General features: G+C 43.2%; 1 protein-coding gene and 1 long non-coding RNA gene across 3 annotated transcripts in view; one reads left to right on the top strand and one right to left on the bottom strand.

Moving 5' to 3' along the window:
- Nucleotides 1-8,258, top strand: part of LOC148214054 (uncharacterized) — a 34,581-nt gene extending 26,323 nt beyond the window's left edge. Inside the window, exons 6-7 of one of the 2 annotated variants that reach the window (XR_015793540.1) lie at nucleotides 842-986; nucleotides 7,226-8,258. This is a non-coding gene — a long non-coding RNA (uncharacterized LOC148214054). Of the gene's footprint in view, nucleotides 1-841 lie in introns of both variants that reach the window. The other variant, XR_015793539.1, reaches the window with a different exon arrangement.
- A 1,301-nt stretch (nucleotides 8,259-9,559) lies between these two features.
- On the bottom strand, nucleotides 9,560-19,051 carry LOC107326788 (uncharacterized). Its single transcript, XM_088128915.1, has 6 exons — nucleotides 18,827-19,051; nucleotides 17,235-17,839; nucleotides 16,811-16,925; nucleotides 16,616-16,683; nucleotides 15,145-15,274; nucleotides 9,560-14,295 (listed from the first exon to the last, which is right to left on the bottom strand). Exons 2-6 carry the CDS (start codon nucleotides 17,724-17,726, stop codon nucleotides 12,794-12,796), a joined length of 2,307 nt encoding a protein of 768 aa, XP_087985041.1. The 5' UTR covers nucleotides 17,727-17,839; nucleotides 18,827-19,051; the 3' UTR covers nucleotides 9,560-12,793.
- Nucleotides 19,052-20,014: the final 963 nt, after the last annotated feature.

The raw sequence follows: 20,014 nt of genomic DNA, 5'->3' as shown, positions 1-20,014 counted from the left end.
AACAGGAACCAGAATGGATTTATAAACCTGTATGCATTCATATTATACTCTATCATTGTATCTTGATCATGGTTTAATAATTTGGGATGTTGTATATTGTCTAGAATTTTAGCTGATATTTGTTTGATACATAAATACACATAAAGTCACTTCCTTGTTGAACAGATCTTACATTCTTCCAGAAGTCCTACTGAAATCAGCTTCCTTGTAGTGTAATTTAATTTAATGAAAGGATGTAAAGTTTGGAACAGTGTTTCTCAACCTTGCAGCTTGAAGACATCTGGACATCAACTCCCAGAATTCCCCAGCCAGCTTGGGCGGGGAATTCTGGGAGTGGAAGTCCACATGTCTTAAAGTTCTCAAGGTTGAGAAAGGCTGGATTGGAAGGAACCATGGAGATAACTGCCCAGTGCAAATATTCTCCACTGTGTAAAGGAGAACTACATGGAGACAACTTTGAAGAAGGAACGCCAGGACAGTTGAGTAACTATCAACTTAGCTGGGGAAAGAAGAGGAAGTGAGAAAGAAACTCAGGACAACCCTGACTTGATGTTATTGGCTACAAAGAGGGCACAGAGAAACTCTAGCAGGCTGTCAGATTTCAGATTTTACCCTTCTTAGTTTTTCTTTTTTTTAATATGGAACAGAACACAGACCCAAAGACTGCGCTTGTTTTTCCTACACAAAACTGTTTTATCATGCAAAATTGAACTCCTATCTTATTCTCCTATCTTGCTAATACTATGAGTTTAAAACCAGGTCTATTATTTGATCTATACATTTCTATCTGGGTTCTATTTCTATGTTAGCACTATGTTTTCTTATCTGGCCTATTCCGTAGCTCCGTGTGTCTCAACCTTGGCAAGTTGAAGTTGCGTGGACTTCAACTCCCAGAATTCCCCAGCCAGCATGGAGTCGCCTTCACCAACACCTCGGAGATGTGCAAGAGGATCTGGGATGTGGTGGACTACATCATACCCCCACAGGTACTGGGTTCGGACTTCCCGTGGTCCGAACCTTTTGCTTCAAGAACCCGGTTCACCTCCTCTGTGTTGTCTCCTCCAAACCTCCCCAAACAGATAGTCCCTAGAAGGCTTGGGCTTCAGGGCCCATCATCCCCAGCCAGTAACTCAATGCTGGAGATGGGGGGTAGTGGCCCAATCCATTTAGAAGGCCCAGGTTTGGGAAGGGTGGTGTCCTTTGGACTGGCAGAGGTTCTCTGATAGTTCAGGTAGAGGAGAACAATTTCCAGACTTCTCATGTAATCTCAGAGATGCCCTCAAAACCACTCCTGGTGACTTCTTGGCCACGATAGAGAATTGGTTTGCAGTAACCTTCTTCTGGAATGTCAGCTTCTGAGTCTAGCCTACAACCCTGGGATCCCCGGTGGTCTCTCCTCCTGCTAAATCCAACCCTGCTTAGCTTTTATGGAATCAGCAATGACTAGCCAGGATGTATTAAAAACAACTGCTATATACCTATTCAAATCCCCCCATGTAATGAATATAAGTCTTCTATATATAATCATATAGCCATAGAACAGCCATCTTTATCCTATTCATGAACTTTACTAGGAAACTCACATTGCTGGCATGAAGGATTGTTGGAATGTACGCTAGATACCTTGTACGAATGAGTTCTCAACACTGATAAGGCTGGAATGCTGGTGGGTGTAAGGAATAAAGTGACATATCATAAATTTATAAAATAACGTGACGAGAGGTACCATTGTAACAAGTTACCCAGCTGTGAAATGTTCCTGGTATGTACCGTACCTGGATGACCTGGATGGAGATGACCTGGATGAATTCTAAGTAAACAAGTTGGGTATAAAAGAAAGGATGGAAACCATACCCACCTGGAAGTGCGAGACGACTCTTGTTGGAGCAGGGGACGCCCTGAGTCTGATTCCCAGCCCACTCTAGCACAGCCTGATCAACTGTGTTGAGAGTGTATGTAAGTATTTTGTGTGAATGAGTAGCCTTGTTGGGCAGGAATATTTATAGCAACTTGGGTAGCCTAGTAGGGCAGAATTGTTTATTGATATGCTATTGTTAGCCTAGGTGGGCACTTACATTTATTGATAGCCTTAATGAGCATATATTTTACTGTAATAAATATTACAGGAAATTAGAGAAATTGTATGTATTAATCAACTTTGGTTAAACACTGATTAAACACTTGCTTTGTTTTCTGTCCAAATAACACAAGAATAAAAGAACTAATTTTTAACTTCAACTTGGAGTGGATTCAATCAATCATTTTTATAACATACTTGGTGTAGTCGGCAGGATTCTTGGTTTGCATTTGGACAGAACATAATGGCAAGTGGATTTTTCTTGGGAAAAAAGAAAGAGAAAGAAAAGGAAAAGAAGGATAGGAGGCAGACCATTTGGATCTTACCTCCTGATAGTGAAGGACAAGCTGATTGTTATGATGATATGGTACATAATGTTCAACAAGAAATAACTGGAACTCGAGAAGTAACAGAATTATTAGAAAGAGGAAAAAAAGAATTATTAGGAATAGTAAAAGGAGAAAAAAGTCCATTAGGAAAAATAAAGTCTACAGTATACAAGCTTGTACAACCTATTGTCAGTAAAGAAGAGAATGAGGACAAAGTTGAGCCAGTGACTATGGTCTTTCTAGATTATGTTATGAAAGCGGCTTTAGAGGATGTTGAGGCAACCAGACATGTTTTGATGATGGTGCAGGAGGAGGTTAATAGGAGAAATGAGGAATTAGAGAAAAAGGGTGTACAATATAGACAAGCTTTAGAACAAGTGCTTGAAAAACTGAAATAGCTAGAGGGATGAAACAAACTATGGAAGAACAAACTAGACAAATACAGGAAATGAAAACAAAAATACAAAACTTAACACAGCTGACAAGTAAGATTGCGGCTGTTAAAAATAAACAGGGACGGGTTTCATGCATGAATACACATGACCCATGTGAAGGGTTTGACATGTCTTATTGTGATGAACCCGAATATTATAATAACCCTTGTTGTAGCCCTTTTGGGTCCCACGTATCTGCTGTAAAAAAGGTTTCAATCAGTGCAGATACCAGTAGGGGATTTAAACATCAAGTTTCTTATGAGCCACTTTCTGCAGGGGAATTAAGAGATTTAAAAGGAAGATTAGGACCTATAAAAGAACCAATTGTATGGGCCACTAATGTGGTTCTCGAAATGGACAAAGAAAATTTAATAATTTCAGAAGTCCAAAGGCTTTTTAGGATGTATGCTGAGACAGTAGATTTTAGCCAAAAATTAGATGATGAGCCTTGTTTCATAGTTTTGAGGAATTTTATTGAAGAAACAGATTTAACAGGAGCTCGAAGAATAGTGATGAACTGGACACAACAATCAGGGGAAAGTCCTGAACATTATGTTAAAAGATTTGTTACAAGATTGTATTTGGCAGGATTATATCTGCCCCCTGATGATTTGCCAGAGGAAGATATTAATTGTAGGACCTTAGTAGAAACCATACATGACAATAGCACATTGAGAATGATGGTTGATGGACTTATCCCTCAACTAAGACAAATCATCGGAATCCAACCAGTAGAGTGGCCAGGGACTTCTAGAGAGCTTTTGTATACCTTAAAATTAGCCAAAAAACAGGCTAACCTTACTAGCAGAAAAGAGTTTGAGGAAAAAGATAAAGGAAGGAAAGTCCAAATTAATGAGGCCACAGGAAAGTTACCCATGAGAGTTGGTGGGAGATTTAATACTTATAATGGAACCCAATTTTCCAATAAAGGAGTAGGGGGTCAAAAATCCACACAATCTAATAACATAAGAATGACAGTGTGGAAACCGCTTAGGCAAAAAGGAGTTCCCCTTAATAGAATGGATGGGAAACCTACAGAGGAGCTTATTCAGATGTTGGCATCCTGTGACTCTAAATTACTGAATGATCGACCACAGGGTGAGAAGGGAGAGCCAGGCTTAAAGTTAAGGTCAGATACCACGGCGGAGGCTAAAATCGACTGCCATAGCTCCCCTTCTGCCCCTCCTTATGAGGAACTTTTACAAGAAATTAGGGAATTGAAATCAACTCTTCAGGGACCTTCTGATTAGGGATGCCCGGCGGGTATAGGGCCCCTTAGTTATTTCAAGCCACTGGGAAAAGTTACAGGGGTCCCAGATGATAATAGATCTTTTTATTTTATACAAGATGACTCTTTTAGGGAACATCGTGCCCTTCTGGATCCTGGTGCTACTGATTGTATAGTTAAATTCTGGCCACCAGGGGCCAGACGGGTGGGGCACATGACTGTAACAGGTTATTGGGGAAAGCCCAGACTTATTCCGATTTTATCTTTTTACTTGATTGTTCAAGGGGATAGAATTTTGATTAGAGGGTTGTGGGCTAAAGAGAGCAATGAAAACCTTATTTTAGGAATGTCTTTCTTTAATAAAGGGTTTTGGTTTACCCCAAAAGGGTATCTTTTTCGATCAGTTCCCTTGACTGGAAAAATCCATTCTGTTAAAGGAAAAATGGATGAGGAATATTCCACCTTAGAATGGTGGAAGGATCAGGTCCCTGGAATTCAACAAAGTAACAAATATGAGGCAGGAAGACATGTTTCCGCAATGGTAGAAATAACAGGTCCTGCTGTGCCCCCTCAAAGGCAGTATGCTTTAAATCCTGCTGCCATCCAAGGTCTTAAACCAGTTGTAGAGGGACTTCTAAGAGAAGGTATTATAGAAGAAACAAGAAGCCCTTTTAATAGTCCTATATGGCCAGTTTTGAAAGATGGTAAAACATACCGGATGGTAGTTGATTTTAGGAGAATTTATAAAGTAACTCCCCTTATGGCTCCTATTGTGGTTAGCATTACAGATCTAAAGACACAGATTTTGCCTAATTCTAAATATTTCAGTGTGATTGATTTAGCTAATTGTTTCTTTGCTTTACCTTTGACTGAAGAAAGCAAACCGCGTTTTGCTTTCACCTATGGGGAAAAACAATACACCTTCTGTCGTGTTCCTCAAGGTTTTCATAATTCGCCTGCAGTAGCACACCAATATGTGAGAGAAATGTTGCAAATGTTGCCAGAAACTGACCATGCTCATGTCTATTCTTATGTGGATGATATTTTAATCCAAGGGGAAGATGAAAAGGAAGTACGGGAGCGTACTTGACGTGTTTTGTGCATGATTTGTGACACAGGTTTCAAAGTAAATCTTGAAAAGGCTCAGTTAGTAAGACCTCGAGTGCAGTTTTTGGGATTGACAACTGACCAGGGTCTTTGTGAAATAGATGAACAAAGAGCACAGGCCCTCTGTTCTATGCCTATACCTACTGATGTTAATTCCTTAAGGACTCTCTTAGGACCTTTTGGTTTTGTTCGTGATCATATTCCGAATTATGCTGATTTGACTGCTCCTTTTTATCATCTATTGAAAAAGAATGTGTCTTGGGAATGGTCTGAAGATCTTACAAACCGCTTGGATAAGTTAAAACTATGGGTCCGACAGTCTATTAAGCTACACCCTCCAGACCCTAGTCGTCCTTTCTTCTTGAGACCTTCATGGTCACCCGAGGCATTCTCTGCCTCTCTGTTTCCAAAAGATGCCAACAATAAATATGTACTTGTAGGCTGAGCATCCCGAAAGCGTGGAGGTCCTGAAAGACGATATAATGAATGTGAGTCTAGTGCAGCTTGTGTTCTTTGGGCATTACAATATTTTGAGAGTTCTATAGGACTCTCTTAGGACCTTTTGGTTTTGTTCGTGATCATATTCCGAATTATGCTGATTTGACTGCTCCTTTTTATCATCTATTGAAAAAGAATGTGTCTTGGGAATGTCGTTGTTCAATCTACTCATGGTTCTTTGAAGTATATTTTACAGGGCAAGCATTTTCCTCATGTTAGCAATACCAAGCTTGCTCAATGGCTTTTGTATTTGCGCCTTAAAGGCTATGATTTTGAATCTCTTTCTTCACCGGACCCTTTAATTAGGCTAATGGGAACAGGTGATTCTTTTTGCTTTTGTCCGGGGGAAGAAGTAACACCATTAGTTCAATGTGGTGTTCTTCCTCCTACTCAGCCTGATTTTGATTTCTGGGCTATTGATGGGGGATTGACTGCAGCTGCAGGGGTTTCTACTTCCGGTCAGGGTTTTCGACATGAATTACAAAATAAAAGTGCTCAAGAGGCAGAAGTTACTGCTCTGCGGATACTTTTAGAAAAAGTGGATGCTTCAGGTCTGAAATTCGTACATGTCTTATCAGACAGTTGGTATATTTACCAAGCTTTAACAGAATTTCTGCCTTTTTGAGTCAAAGATGGGTGGACTAATAGTTTGGGCGGACCATTGAAACAATCTGAAGAGTGGCAGCGAATTTATAACTTAATACTTAACATACAGGCTACTGTTTACTGGATTAAGGCACATCAAAAATCTGGGACTTCATGGGCAGTTGATTTAAATAGAGCTGTTGATGCTTTAGTACACTCTGCTTCCTCTGCTGTTGTTAGTATGATGAAATCTGATATAGAAGACCTTGTTTTTGACTTACATGCCATAGGACATGAAGGTGTAGAGAAAATTCTCCATAGAGGAAAATGATGGGGATTAACAAACCAACATCGCCCACTTATTTCTCATGTTGTTAATAATTGTCCAATTTGTCTATTTGAAAAACAGGACTATTCACAGCCACAAATTCCCATTTTACACCAAAGGCAATTCGAACCATGGGCAGTGTTATACATTGATTATATTGACAAACTTCCAGTAATGCAAAGAGGGAATAAATATTTGTTAGTAGTAATCGATGGATTTAATGGATGGCCAAAGGCTTTCCCTACTAAGAATAATGGAGCAGTAATTACAGCTAAGAAATTATATCAAGAGATGTTTTGTAGGTTCGGTACCCCAAGGGTCTTGAGCAGCGACAGAGGGTCAGCCTTTGTGTCGGAAGTAATAGAAAAAATGACAGAGGCTTTGGGTATCCATAGGAAGTTACATCAAGTGGGCTGGCTTCAGTTGGCTTGGATAAAAACAAAGATAAGCCTGTTCTGGGGGAATGTGAAGACTCAAGCCTTGATCATTGAATTGAATGGTAGCTCTTAATTTGCCCTTCCTGATCAGTCTAAAGGCTTTGATTTGTTTGTTACTGAAAAACAAGGATGCGCACTAGCAGTCCTTACCCAGAAATTAGGCCCTGAAAAGGATTCCTGTTGCTTATCTACCCAAAACCAGGGATGCCGTGGTGAAAGGCTGGCCTTCCTGCCTTCGCTCAATTGCAGCTACAGCGCTTTTAATTCAAGAGACGGAAAAGATGTCCCCAACAAGGCAACCTTTGGCTAACAGACCAGTGGCGATACTGTTCCTTAAACCATCCCTAAGGACTGTGTTCCATTGATGAAGAACTCATAAAAATTAACTGCTTGTTTGCCTTTGGACCATTAAGCTTTTGCTGACATACTAACCAATGAAAGTGTTAATGATGTATCTTGCTTAATTAATTGAATACATAAGAAGCATCTTATGTTCAAAAGCAAAGGTAGGAAAGGAAGGGCATTATTTTAATACACAATTTTATACTCTTTCTCTATATATATTTCACGTAATGTCTAAACATACATGTAACAGGGCACTCTATTTTATATTATGTTTTTAAAAACTTTAACTTGCAACTTGCTTTTGCCTCCTAAAGAGCACAGCATTCCCCCACCCCATTTCCTTTAGAAACAATTAGCCGTGAGATGCCTGACTGTCCTTGAACAAGCAAGCTGTAAATTAGCCTGGTACCAGGAAGAGAAAGTTGCCAGTAGAGACCCCGAATTCCAAGGAAGAGAAAAGGACCGACATGGAGGGTTTCCTTGGTAACCAGAAGAAAAAGTTAAACTTAGATTCGCCTCTTTAGGACCCACCTTTACCCCTCCCCTAGACCATCCCAAAAATCCCTTGTATGGGCATCAGGGGATGTACTATCTGATTACATTTGTAAATATCTATAAAGCCTCTGATGTTTGCTTTGGAAGGTGTGGTTCAGCCATTACTGATTGGGCTCACCCAGCTGTGTCTTCATCAAAATCCATCTGTTAACTTTCAAAAAAGTCTCGTCTCAAGTTTTATTTGGCTCTTTGAAACTTGGGTAGCAAAGAATGCCAAACATAACCAATCATGTAATCTCTGATATTGATCCTGTTTTTCAAAAGATATATTTTCCTTCCAGTCCATCAGACCTGAAGCGGGGGGGAGGGGGGGAGCTTGCTTGTAAAAAAGGTGATTGCAGGAAATGGACAATGTCAGTCTTTCTTTTTAGAATAAAGATCTGCATTTCAAATGTTTTCTTTTTCAAATTTATTTTCTTCCAGCAGCTACAGTTAGGAAAAAGTAATCAGTTTTCTGAGGAAGACCTAGGCAACCTCAGAGGAGCAACAGCTCAGAGAAGGGGGAGGGAGGTCCATTTTTGCCCTATTTCTGAATTGCTGGGCTGCCCCCAGGACTGCTTTGCATTTCCACTTTGATCAGCAATCTCCTTCTCTGCTTTGCAACAAGAATCCAGCATTGGCCCTCAAGGGGGTCTTCCTGAGTTTTACTTTTAAACGAAATGGGAGATGGTTTTCATCTTTGTCCCTCAATATGGATATTATGGACAAAAGGGAAACGATGTTTAGGACAATATTTGGTCGAGCCTCCATGGACTGGTATGGTCTATCTGAAAACAAAACAAAATCTTTTTAAGAACTTTTTGGCTCTGGAAGCAATCGAGGCACTCTATAAATTCCTGTCAGTGCAGATTCTTTCTCTCCAGGTTTTCAAGTTGTCATTCTAGGAAATTATTAGGAATGAGAAGATATTAAAGTCCTTAGCACTTGACATCTATATCGTTTTCATTGAAGTAAAAATGTCATGAGCAGTCCATGTTTTGTCTCAGGGCTGTTGGCATTCACCCACACCCATTCACAGCAGGAAGGCCTGCAATCTGGGGGTGCAATTCTAGAGTTATGCTGACCTCCCAAGATTTGTCCTCCCTGTGGCAGTAAGAGTCAGCCTAGCAGCTTCATCTTCCACTGCATGATCAGGGAATTAACCCTAACAAGGCTCAAGGATCCCTACGAAGGTGATCCACTGGACATGGACTCGGCCACTCTCTGCCCTGAGAGGCAAAGCCAATCTTTGGAGATCTCTTGGGATATTGGCACTGGGCTTTCACACAGAAGGCCTCCCAAAGCAGCCAGTCCACTTCCTCTCTGGCCACAAATGCTTGAAGGGGAGGAGACCACTATCGGATCAAGCCATCCTGAAGCTCCATCAAGGCTTTGTTGACCCCCACCTAGTCTTGCCCAATATCAAAACCTCCCCCAGGAGAGAAGCTTCGCATGCTCCATGTGAGGAAGTCCAACCCTGATGCTTTCATGCTGGTGGTCGCCATGAGGAAGGTGCAGGAACACACGGAGAGTGCCCAGCAACATCAGTGTCAATAAAACACAACAGACTTGGCACTACTGGGCATAGATGTACGGGGGGGGGGATACAATAGACCCTGGGCACCAAGGAATGCTTCTCCAGCTAGGCCCAGAGAGACCTGAAGGGAGCTGCACAGCAGGAGAGAGAGCGGTGCAACTGATCCTGTACAATATCCCCTCCCCACCTGTGACAAAGGGAACCCCCTGCCCAGAGGAAAGGAAAGGGGGAAAGACAATTCGGGGCCACAGGAGCAAAAGTGTGGGTGAAGGGAGGCACCGGGTATTTGAAAGCCGGCAAAGTATTCTGCCCTGCAGGAAAAAATGCTTCGCATCTCCAAATATAATATTACCTACAAGAGTGGCGAAGGATTGTCCTTTTCTTCAGTGGACTTCAGTAGGAACTCACAAGGAGGATTGCGGTCACCTCAGGAGGAGTCTTCCAAACTCCTGACTTGGAGCGTGAATCTGCTTAAAGCAAAGGTGCCTGTGCTGGCTGAAAATGCCTACCTCTTACCCTGCCCGCCGCATTCACTGACATTTCAAGTGCCAGACTGCCATCACTGACCAGCAGTATAAATATTGGGTCTCCACGTCTGTGCCTCATGACTGGCAAGGGACATTCCCTGTCGACACAAAGCCACAGATGACTCTAAAATTTGTGACTATTTTGATTTTGTGAGAGTGGGTGCGACTAAGATTAACTAACTAATCAACTAAGACTCTAAACATACTTTTACTGCTGATAGGCCATGTGTCTACCATACATACGATGGGCAGGTAAAGCCCCTTAAGTGAAACTGGGGCATCCTGCGGAGGGCTGGGCGCGCTGATCGTAAGAGAGAGCTCACAGGGGTGGACTGACCTATAGAAGAGAACATGTGTGGCTCAGGGTCGAACTGTGGAGTCCTTGGGGCTCTCTGAGCTTGGTCATCTTCTTGCAAACGTTTCGTTTCCTGGCTAGGTTACATCTTCAGTGCTAGCAAGAAATGTTTCCAAGAAAACCACCAAGCTCAGAGAGCCCCAAGGACACCACAGGGGTGGACCGCCCTGCATTCAACTTTCCTTCTCCTTCCTGAAGGCATGTGCTGTTTTAATTTTGTTGATAATTCCAAATTGATACAGGGAAATATACGGGATTTAAAAACTTTGGTTCACAACATTGGCTATAGTCAGGGCTTCTCTGATTTCTCACGGTTTCGCATCTCCAAATAGAAGAAGATTCCCCTACAAGAGTGGCGAAGGATTGTCCTTTTCTTCAGTGGACTTCAATAGGAACTCACAAGGGACTCCACGACTTGCAAGGGACATTCCCTGTCGAAACAGAGGTACTGAATGACTCTAAGATTGATGACTATTTTAACTTTGTGAGAGAGCAGATGCGAACTCAGCACTCTCTAATAATCATCCAAAACTCTAAATAGGCTTTTATTGTTGTCTACAATACATACGATGGGCAGGTAAAGCCCCTCAAGTGAAACTCAGGGCATCCTGCGGAGGGCTGGGCGCGCAGACTGCAAGAGTGAGTTTGCAGGGGTGGACTGACCAATAGAAGAGAACATGTGTGGCTCAGGGTCGAATTGTGGAGTCCTTGGGGCTCTCTGAGCTTGGTTGTCTCCTTGCAAACGTTTCGTTACCTGGCTGGGTTACATCTTCAGTGCTAGCAAGAAACGTTTCCAAGAAAACAACCAAGCTCAGAGAGCCCCAAGGACACCACAGGGGTGGACCACCCTGCATTCAACTTTCCTTCTCCTTCCTGAAGGCATGTGCTGTTTTAATTTGGTTGGTAATTCCAAATTGATACAGGGAAATATACAGGAGTTAAAAACTTTGGTTCACAACATTGGCTACAGTCATGGCTTCTCTGATTTCTCACGGCTTGCCTCCTGGTTACTGAACTTTGCCTGGATGAAGACAACATTTCTGGGAATTATGGGCTTGGTGGTAACAGGAATATTTGTTTGCTGTTTTGCTCAGGGTTTACCCTCCTGCTTGGGGCATTGTAGGGGATGCTCTTCTGTTCTCAAAGCAAGATCAACACCTTTCCCCAAGGCAGGGACCCCTAATCTTGATGCAGAATGGCCAAAAATATGAATCTGATTCACAGAATGATGTATAGCTACAAGATTCCCTTACTGACTGTGCATAACATATTTTGTTTTTGCAGAAAAAGAAAAAGGAGGGATTGTGAGAAGGAAATCAAATCTCCCCCCCTGCCCCGGTCAGCAGGAAGTCAAAGCTTCCTGATTGTCTCACCTACCATCATTTATCTGAACAGCAATCAAGGGATATGATCAAATTATAGTAAGAAGAGGCTCACCTAAAAAGATTAAAAACGTAGCAGGAAGAATCGGGAGTCCTCCAGCCCAGCCCAGAATTAAAGAACAAAGACCTGGTAGGAAGGGCCAACATTCCTTGAAGCCTTAATCAGATCATAAGAAGATTTGTTCTCTGAAGGGATCTAGATGCCAATTAGACCATGCCAGGTAAGGGAACCACAGGAAACCCCAGCGCAGGAGGGCGCCTGACTTGAGAAGGCTCCCTTCTAAAGATCCTACCAATTTCAGCTCTCTTGGAATCTGGGAATCACCTTCTCCAAGCATTCCTCGAGGGCCGGCATTCCTTCTCACCTTTCCAGGAACAAGAGGCTCTGCCCTATAAGGGAACTCCTGGAGAAACCGAGCATGGCTGCCCCACAGCTGATCCTCTTATGTATCTGGCTCTGGAAAATCAGCTCTTCTCTCTCTGCCTGCATGTTTATTCCTGGACAGGAGACAAACAATGCCTTCTGGCACTGGGATAAACGTAAATTTAATAAACAATAAATTTCTCTTATTGGTGTGCAATAGCATTGGCCACCTAAAATAACAGTACATTCAAAAATCCAGTTCATAATTAAAACGGCCCTTTTATTTCCAATGGCAAATTAATTTCTCTTGGGCTGCTGGTTGTGAGGGTCAGACTCAAAGAAATCTTCTTTTCCTAGTTCAGTGTATACAAATAGAGAAAGTATAGATTTAAACAACTAAATCTAGAATTTACATGGATTCTCAGCCAAACAGATCTGCGTATGTGAAATTGGGTCATTCCTTTCCCTGAAGCTTTTTTCACACTCCAGGCATTTATATGGCTTCAACCGTGTTGATATTTTTATGGGAAGATTACTGCTTTCAGTAAAGCTTTTTCCACACTCCATGCATTCATAAGGTTTCTCCCCCGTGTGGATCCTTTTATGACTCATAACGGAGGTATTTCGAGAAAAGCTCTTTCCACACTACATGTACTTATATGGCTTCTCCCCTGTGTGAATCCTTTTATGGAGAATAAGGTGATTCCTTATTCTGAAGCTTTTTCCTCACTCCATGCATTTATACGGTTTCTCCCCTGTGTGGATCCTTTTATGATACATAAGGGATGTATTTTGTGAGAAGCTCTTTCCACACTCCATGCACTTATATGGCTTCTCCCCTGTGTGGATCCTTTTATGGTAAGTAAGACCACTGCTAGTAGTAAAGCTCTTTCCACACTCCATGCACTTACATGGCTTCTCCCCTGTGTGGATCCTTTTATGGTAAGTAAGAGCACTCCTAGTAGTAAAGCTCTTTCCACACTCCATGCACTTATATGGCTTCTCCCCTGTATGGATCCTTTTATGGCCAATAAGGTGACTGCTGCTTCTGAAGCTCTTTCCACACTCCATGCATTTATACGGTTTCTCCCCCGTGTGGATCCCTTTATGGGAAGTAAGTTCACTCCTAGAAGTAAAGCTCTTTCCACACTCTAGGCACTTATATGGTTTCTCCCCTGTGTGGATTCTTTTATGATGGGACGTAAGAGAACTGCTTTGACGAAAAGTCTTTCCACACTCCAGGCACTTATATGGTTTCTCCTCTGTGTGGATTCTTTTATGGGAAGTAAGTTGATTGCTTGTCCTGAAGCTCTTTCCACACTCCAGGCACTTATATGGTTTCTCCCCTGTGTGGATCCTGTTATGACATATAAGGGATGTATTTTGAGAGAAGCTCTTTCCACACTCCATGCACTTATATGGCTTCTCCCCTGTATGGGTCCTTTTATGACAAATAAGTTCACTCCTAGTAGTAAAGCTCTTTCCACACTCCATGCACTTATATGACTTCTCCCCTGTGTGAATCCTTTTATGATGGGAAGTTAGATGAGTGTTTTCACTAAAAGTCTTTCCACACTCCATGCATTTATAGGGTTTCTCCCCTGTGTGGATCCTTTTATGGGAAGTAAGTTCACTCCTAGTACGAAACCTCTTTCCACACTCCAGGCACTTATATGCCTTCTCCCCTGTGTGGGTCCTTTTATGTCTCATAAGCAATGTATTTTGAGAGAAGCTCTTTCCACACTCCAAGCACTTATATGGTTTCTCCCCTGTGTGGATTCTGTTATGATACATAAGGTATTTATTTTGAGAGAAGCTCTTTCCACACTCCATGCACTTATATGACTTCTCCCCTGTGTGGATCCTTTTATGAGAAATAAGGGACCCATTTGCATAGTAAAGAGTGAAAGTCCAATTGTGATTTTTTCTACCGTCTCTGCAGATAGAATCTTCTCCTTTGGTTTGGGGTGGAGAGTGTTCATTTACAACTAATTGGTCTTTTAATAGTCTTATACTTTTTCCAGTATACTTTTCCTTTATTTTTCCTTGTTGGGCAAGAAAGCCCTGCGTCTCAGCATCCATGGAAAATGAGGTTTCCTGATTCCAAATCTTTGACTTGTTTCTTTCATGCTTCTCTAGTTGCATCTCCAGTTCCTTGTCCATTCCACCTCCATGCCTGATCACTTTGAATTTTTCACTGGGATCTTTATTCTCATAGCCATGATCACCTTCAAAGGAAAAGAGAAATGAACATGATAGCAAGGGTGGGGGAAAAGATCAGACTGTAGGAGGTCATATGATTTTCCTTCTGAATTTTCCCCAAATTTCAATATATTGCCCATTTGTATCCTTACAATCACATGGTATAGAAATGATAATTTCTATTGTCATGAGCCATGAAAGCTTTGAAAACATCTACAGCATCCGGTTTGTTTAGAATCATCCTTATATAGTCAAACCTTACCCAGAGTCAGCGTTGAGAGAGAAAACCTAACATTTATCGGAGGGTGGTCAATAACAGGAAAGACCAGTGACAACTAAATCAATTTTAAAATTTGTCCTTTTTTCCTACCCAAACTGCCTTCCATTTGCTATTCATTTTTCTCTGGCCAAAATCAAATGGTTGCAGAGAAAAAATTCTAGAGCTTTTCTATTAACCCTAAACAGCATGTTTGCAATGGAAAAACAGCACCATTTTCCCTTAACCCCAAGGCTCAGGGTAGAAATCAAAAGGAAGACAAGTCATTAACCCAACAGCCTGAATAAATGAGAACCCTTCAGAGGACAGACAGGGAAGCATCTGCGCCCAAAAGGATGAAATCAGTGTGATGGAGCTGAGCATCTCCTCAAGCCAAGGAGTGAGTTTCTCACTGTTACCTTTAAAAATAAATGGAAAAATTCACCAGATGAGAAATGGCAGGGGATGCATCTAAGCAGAGAGCCAATGACGTCCTTCCTTCCTTCGAGCAGGAAAAGGCCAGATCTTTTCCTTCCCCCCCTCCAAAGAGATGAGCTGATGGCAACTAATTAGAAAATCTTTTTCCAAACTCTCTCATGGGAGAGAAGCAAACCCTTACCCAGAGAGGCCACGTTCCTATAATTTTCCAGCATGACTTCCCAATGCAGCGCTTTTTGGTGAGGATCCAGCTGAGACCGCTCCTCCTCGGTGAAATACACAGCCACATCCTCGAAGGACACAAGACACTCCTGAACAAGGAAAAATGAAAAAAACAGGCCCAGGAGGATTTCCAAGATCTGTCCTATTCTTCACAAATTCCCAAAGCAAAGCATTGCACTAAGTTCAATGGCAACGCTTGGTGAGATTCCAAGGTTTAGGTGAGAAAATGGAAAGAGCCAAAAGCTTTTGACAGAAGAAATATTTCTGGCAGGCTTGATCAACTTGATTGCTTCTGCAGGCCTTTCAGTGCCATTCAGTGAAACCAACCCCAATTTCCTGGATCAATCCATCAAGCGATCCATGCGCCCACCTTCAAAAGACTCTCAGCGCCTTGAGAGGACCAACTGGCAGATGGGCTTCAGAAACTCGACCTATCAGGTCTCCAATCCTTCCTGGGTTTGCAGAAGAAAATCGGGGGGCGGAGAGATTCTTTCTAGCATTTTAGCAAAGGGCTTACGGTGTCCCCAGAAGGAACTATTGTGCCCACCTCAACAACTTCATGAAGTGCTGGGAGAGCACAGCCCAGGGATTTGGGTGGGGGACCATAAATATCCAAAGGCACACAAGCCGGGTTCTTCTCCTCCTCAGACTGCCAGAAAGGTGCTAGTAGTCTGAGCCGTTGGCTGAATGTGAGACAACAAAATGGAGGCAATTTTCTGGGAAGGACATTTCTCAGCCTTTGCCAAGCTGGATTCTTTGGCTTCCAAATCCAGGTAGAAAAGAGAGGATTAGAAACTACTTTGCAAGGCAAAAGGGCCTTGATTATATGCTCTTTCAGAACAATTTCTACTTAAAATCTTTTCTATCTGGCCATTTTCATTGGATGTTAATAGCCTGGCTCATGTCTTAATCTGATGTGCTTGTATTTCATATCAGTGGTTGGAAACAAGGCCTTTTAAAAATGGCACTGTGCCAATCTGAGTTTTAGTTATTTTTGAACAGGCTTGCACAATTCCAAGTCAAGCAATTAAAAAAAGAATGGGTCTCTGTTTAGCGGTTGCTATGGCTGTAATATTATTCCTGTCACTTGAGGAACTTTTTTTTACAAAATCAGTTATTGTAAACAAATAGTAGGAAGATTAAGTAGCAGAAGGTGAGTTAAGTACCGGTCTTAAAAAAAACATTTCCTAATAAGAATCTCAGGGGAGGAATTACAAACGATGGTATCCAAACCACAGACTTCAGAGGAGGCTAAGGTGACTGAGGGCAACTTGAATCTCCCATTCCCCATTCAATGTTGCTCAAGGACAAGAAAACACCCAGGCCCAAAAAAGGGGGAAAAATGGAAGGAGAGAGTCCTACATAAACCAGCTTGACTGCCTGAAAGAAAGGGAGAATACAAATTCAATAGATAAATTTCTTCCTCTTACTGGAGCTGGAGGTTCAGCCACTGTTTCAGCTACACCAGAAAGAGCAGACAACTTCGTTCGAGTCTTCCCTGTGAGGGAGAGAGAATTTTAAAGTGCAGAATTAATAAAATAGGAGGAGGCATTCTAGAGAAGAGAATACATAGAAAAGATGAGACAGCTGGGATCCCTCTGGGGAATGGGAGGGCCTTCGATTACCTCCTGAGCTGTCCTGACTTGGATCTTCCTGAGAGATCCTCCTGGAAAATGGGTCCTGAGGGGGACTGGATGGATTCCTCCTTCCCTCAGGATCTCTGATGCCCACAGCGAAGGACTTGAAATAGGAGGCAGGAGAAAAGAAGAGGAATTAACAGACATCACACAACATGAGGTGGATTCTTGTTCTCTGAAGACAACTTCAAAGCCCCCAGTGTCCATAAGCAAGGCTGGAAAGTGAGAACGGAACGGCTGTCCCAAATCTATCTTCTAGAATGGATAACGCAACAGTGTCCCACAAGAATTAGTGAAACATCTCCACATATTAGGAATCCCAGAAAACTCTCATCGGGAGGGGTTAAGAATTCAAATGCATTGTTTATTCGGTTTAGACCCCTTCTGGGCTCCCAAAATGAAGGTCTCTCACCTGCAATTTGACCGGCTCGTTTTGCTCTTCTGCCTGGCTCAGGAGGAAGCCTTCCGCCAGGGCCACTGCCTGGGAGCTGGTCTCTGCTCCGCACTCCCGCACCCAGCTCTCCATCTGCAGGGGCAGAAGGGCCAGGAACTGCTCCAGAACAACCAGGTCCAGCAGCTGTGCTTTTGTGTGCTTTTCTGGTCTCAACCATTGATGACAAAAGTAGTGGAGACGGCTGCAAAATCCCCGGGGACCTTCAGCCTCCTGGTATTGGATGCTCCTGAAGTTCTGGGGCTGAACGTCTAAACGGATGGTTTCCTCCTCCAGGATCTTCTGCCCTGGTCTTTCCCAGATCTCCCCACACCTCCCAGGCTGAACAGCAGAAGGGCCTTCTCCAGTTCCCTCACTTGCTAAGGGTTGTGTCTCCATTCTTTCTCTGTCCTGTACTGCAACACCAAAGGGGTCCAGGGAAAGTTGTGGCTCTCCAAATGCCTTTTCATTCATAGGACTGTTGCTCTAGCTGCAGGAATGACCACAGCAGGCCATTCAGCCCTCTTTGTCCAAGAGAGAATTTTGTTTGTACGTGAGGACCTACAAAAGGCTTCCAGTTTCTGTGTCTGAGATGGAAAAGAAAAGAAATTCCAGGAATTAGAAAGTGATGGATTTCACCATTGAACAACACTCATCCCCATGGAGGGCACCATTTTTCTGAGCTGGTATAGGACTGGGGTGGCATTGAGCAGATAGGAACTGAGGGCCGGGCAGCTGATTGGCATAACCTGAACCTTACCTCTTGCAAGGTAAGCTGCAAGAGGATGATAACAAGTGTTTATTTGTGTGTTTCTGTGTGTGTGTTGCAAAATAGGGGACTGACTTCCGTCAAGCACTTGGAATACCCAGTAAATGTGTAAGGTTCACGGCTACCCAGAAAACTTGAAATCAATCAGCAGCACAAAACAAGAGACTTCAAGCAGGGACTTCTCTAAACAGCGTTTTATTTGGCCAAGCAAAAGTCTGGGTGCTCACACCATGCACCAAGAGAGAGCAGGGTGGCACCCCTTGGGGACAAAGATATTCTTACAAGGGCAGAACTAATTAACATTATAATGAAGATGAGGTTTTTCTTATGCCCTTATATGGTTTGGTTCCCTTTTCTGGTCAGTCACCTACTAAACATTCCTGACATTCCTTCCCCCTGACCTCTCCTCAGCAGGTATCAGTTTACACAAAGCCCCCTTCTCAGCCCTCTGGCTATCATTTTACACAATGCCCCTTTTCTCAACATTTTACACATACACCTTTTTCTTAATAATCATGTAATCCTTCATTCAATAGTTATTCAGTTTACACATAACCCTTCAAATGCATCTTGGAGCATTTTCTGTTTCTTTTTCTCAGAAGGAAGGGCTGGCTTTTCAAAAACCCGTATCTACATGTCCCTACAAGCGGGATTCACACAACATGCCAAACCCCAAACAGGTTAACAAACCCCCAAAGTCCAGTTCAGATACAATGAATTGCCAATGAAATGAGCCTGGCTTGGGATGTTCCATTTCCCTTTCTCCAGGGTTTGCTTTTGAGAGCCAAGTCACTGGTTCACTCACCCTCCTAAGATTGTTGAACTGCAGAGGATCCCACTCTAATTCAGCCTGACCAGCAGGCACATTCTCACCAGTGGTGAGAATGCAGGCACAATCTCGGGCACCTCCTTCCTTGCAGAGCTTTTCTTCTTCCCTGCTGGAGATTTGCAATGCCAACTCTCCTTCCTCCCCCAGGGCCTCCTCTGGGTCTCTTCCCTGCAAGACTTTCCTGCAGCCTTTTACCTCCTGCAAAGCTCAAAGGATTAAAGAGAGAGAGTGCAGCATCCTAGAGAGGCAAGAAGTAGTGATGTCACTCCCTTCCCACCCTCCTCTGAAAAGCCACCTGTGGCCGTCGCCCTCCAGTGGCCCAACGCTGAAGCACATGGTGTCCCCTCTCTTTGCAGAGGGAGCCCTCTGGGGGTTGCTGTGTGCAACACAGCACCTCATGCAAAGAGGGGAGAAAGGGGGTTATTTCCATGGGGTCAGGACGAAGCAGGCTGTGGTGTCCCCCCGATCAGGAAGCCTTCTCCATCCAGCTGCTTTTGACAACTGTAGAATATCTCCAAGCTTCCATTTTAAGAGAGGTTCTAGAGGAAGTTCTGTCCCGAGTAGAGGGAGCAGATGGAGCAAAGCAGCAGACAGGAAATGGAATTCAGCATTTTTCTTACTTAAGAGAGCAAAAATAATCCTGTCTTGATTCTGTATCCCAGAAAAGAGGTCAGTGGGAAACTCTGACGGGCTTTCAAGATTCTGTTCTTGAGCCCCGCAACAACATCGCAGAGCTCCCATAGGCTTTGTGGTGTCCAGTTCCTGACCTGGCTTGCCTGAAAGGGCTGACGCTCAGATTCTGGCCAGGATACATGATGGGAATTGCATTGGTTGCAATTCTGGATGACTTATGGAGAGACCAGGATTGGAGGAATGCAGTCCTCCTAGATCTCTCAGTCGCCTTCAGTACCCCTGACCATGGCCTTCTTCTGCAGTGTGTCTGAGGGAATGCCCTGCTTTGCAGTGGTTCTCCTCCTTCCAGAGGTCCTGATGGTGGAAGTCTTCCCTCTCCTTCAAGCAACCACCTGTGTGTTTATTCCCGGCTCAGAGGCAAACCTCATAGGCTTTCTTCCTAACAGTTTGGCGAGGCAGCCAGGAGCCTGAGACTAACCAGGTCAACAGACCGAGACCAGGCAACTTCACCTGACTGGCACCGGATCATTT

This window comes from Python bivittatus, unplaced genomic scaffold, assembly GCF_059951505.1.
Source record: "Python bivittatus isolate LINGU-HERP-01145 unplaced genomic scaffold, Pbiv_v1 ctg000820_np1212, whole genome shotgun sequence".
NCBI classification, from domain to species: Eukaryota; Metazoa; Chordata; class Lepidosauria; order Squamata; family Pythonidae; genus Python; species Python bivittatus.
This window is presented reverse-complemented; position numbering and strand designations above follow the sequence as displayed.

What these genes read in the sequence shown, in the direction of transcription:
- LOC107326788 (XM_088128915.1), bottom strand. Translation starts at nt 17,726, where the DNA reads ATGAATGAAAAGGCATTTGGAGAGCCACAACTTTCCCTGGACCCCTTT. An exon ending in ACGAGCCGGTCAAATTGCAG is followed by an intron (nt 16,926 to 17,234) that starts GTGAGAGACCTT and finishes TCCTATTTCAAG; the next exon opens with TCCTTCGCTGTGGGCATCAG. An exon ending in AAGTCAGGACAGCTCAGGAG is followed by an intron (nt 16,684 to 16,810) that starts GTAATCGAAGGC and finishes TCTCCCTCACAG; the next exon opens with GGAAGACTCGAACGAAGTTG.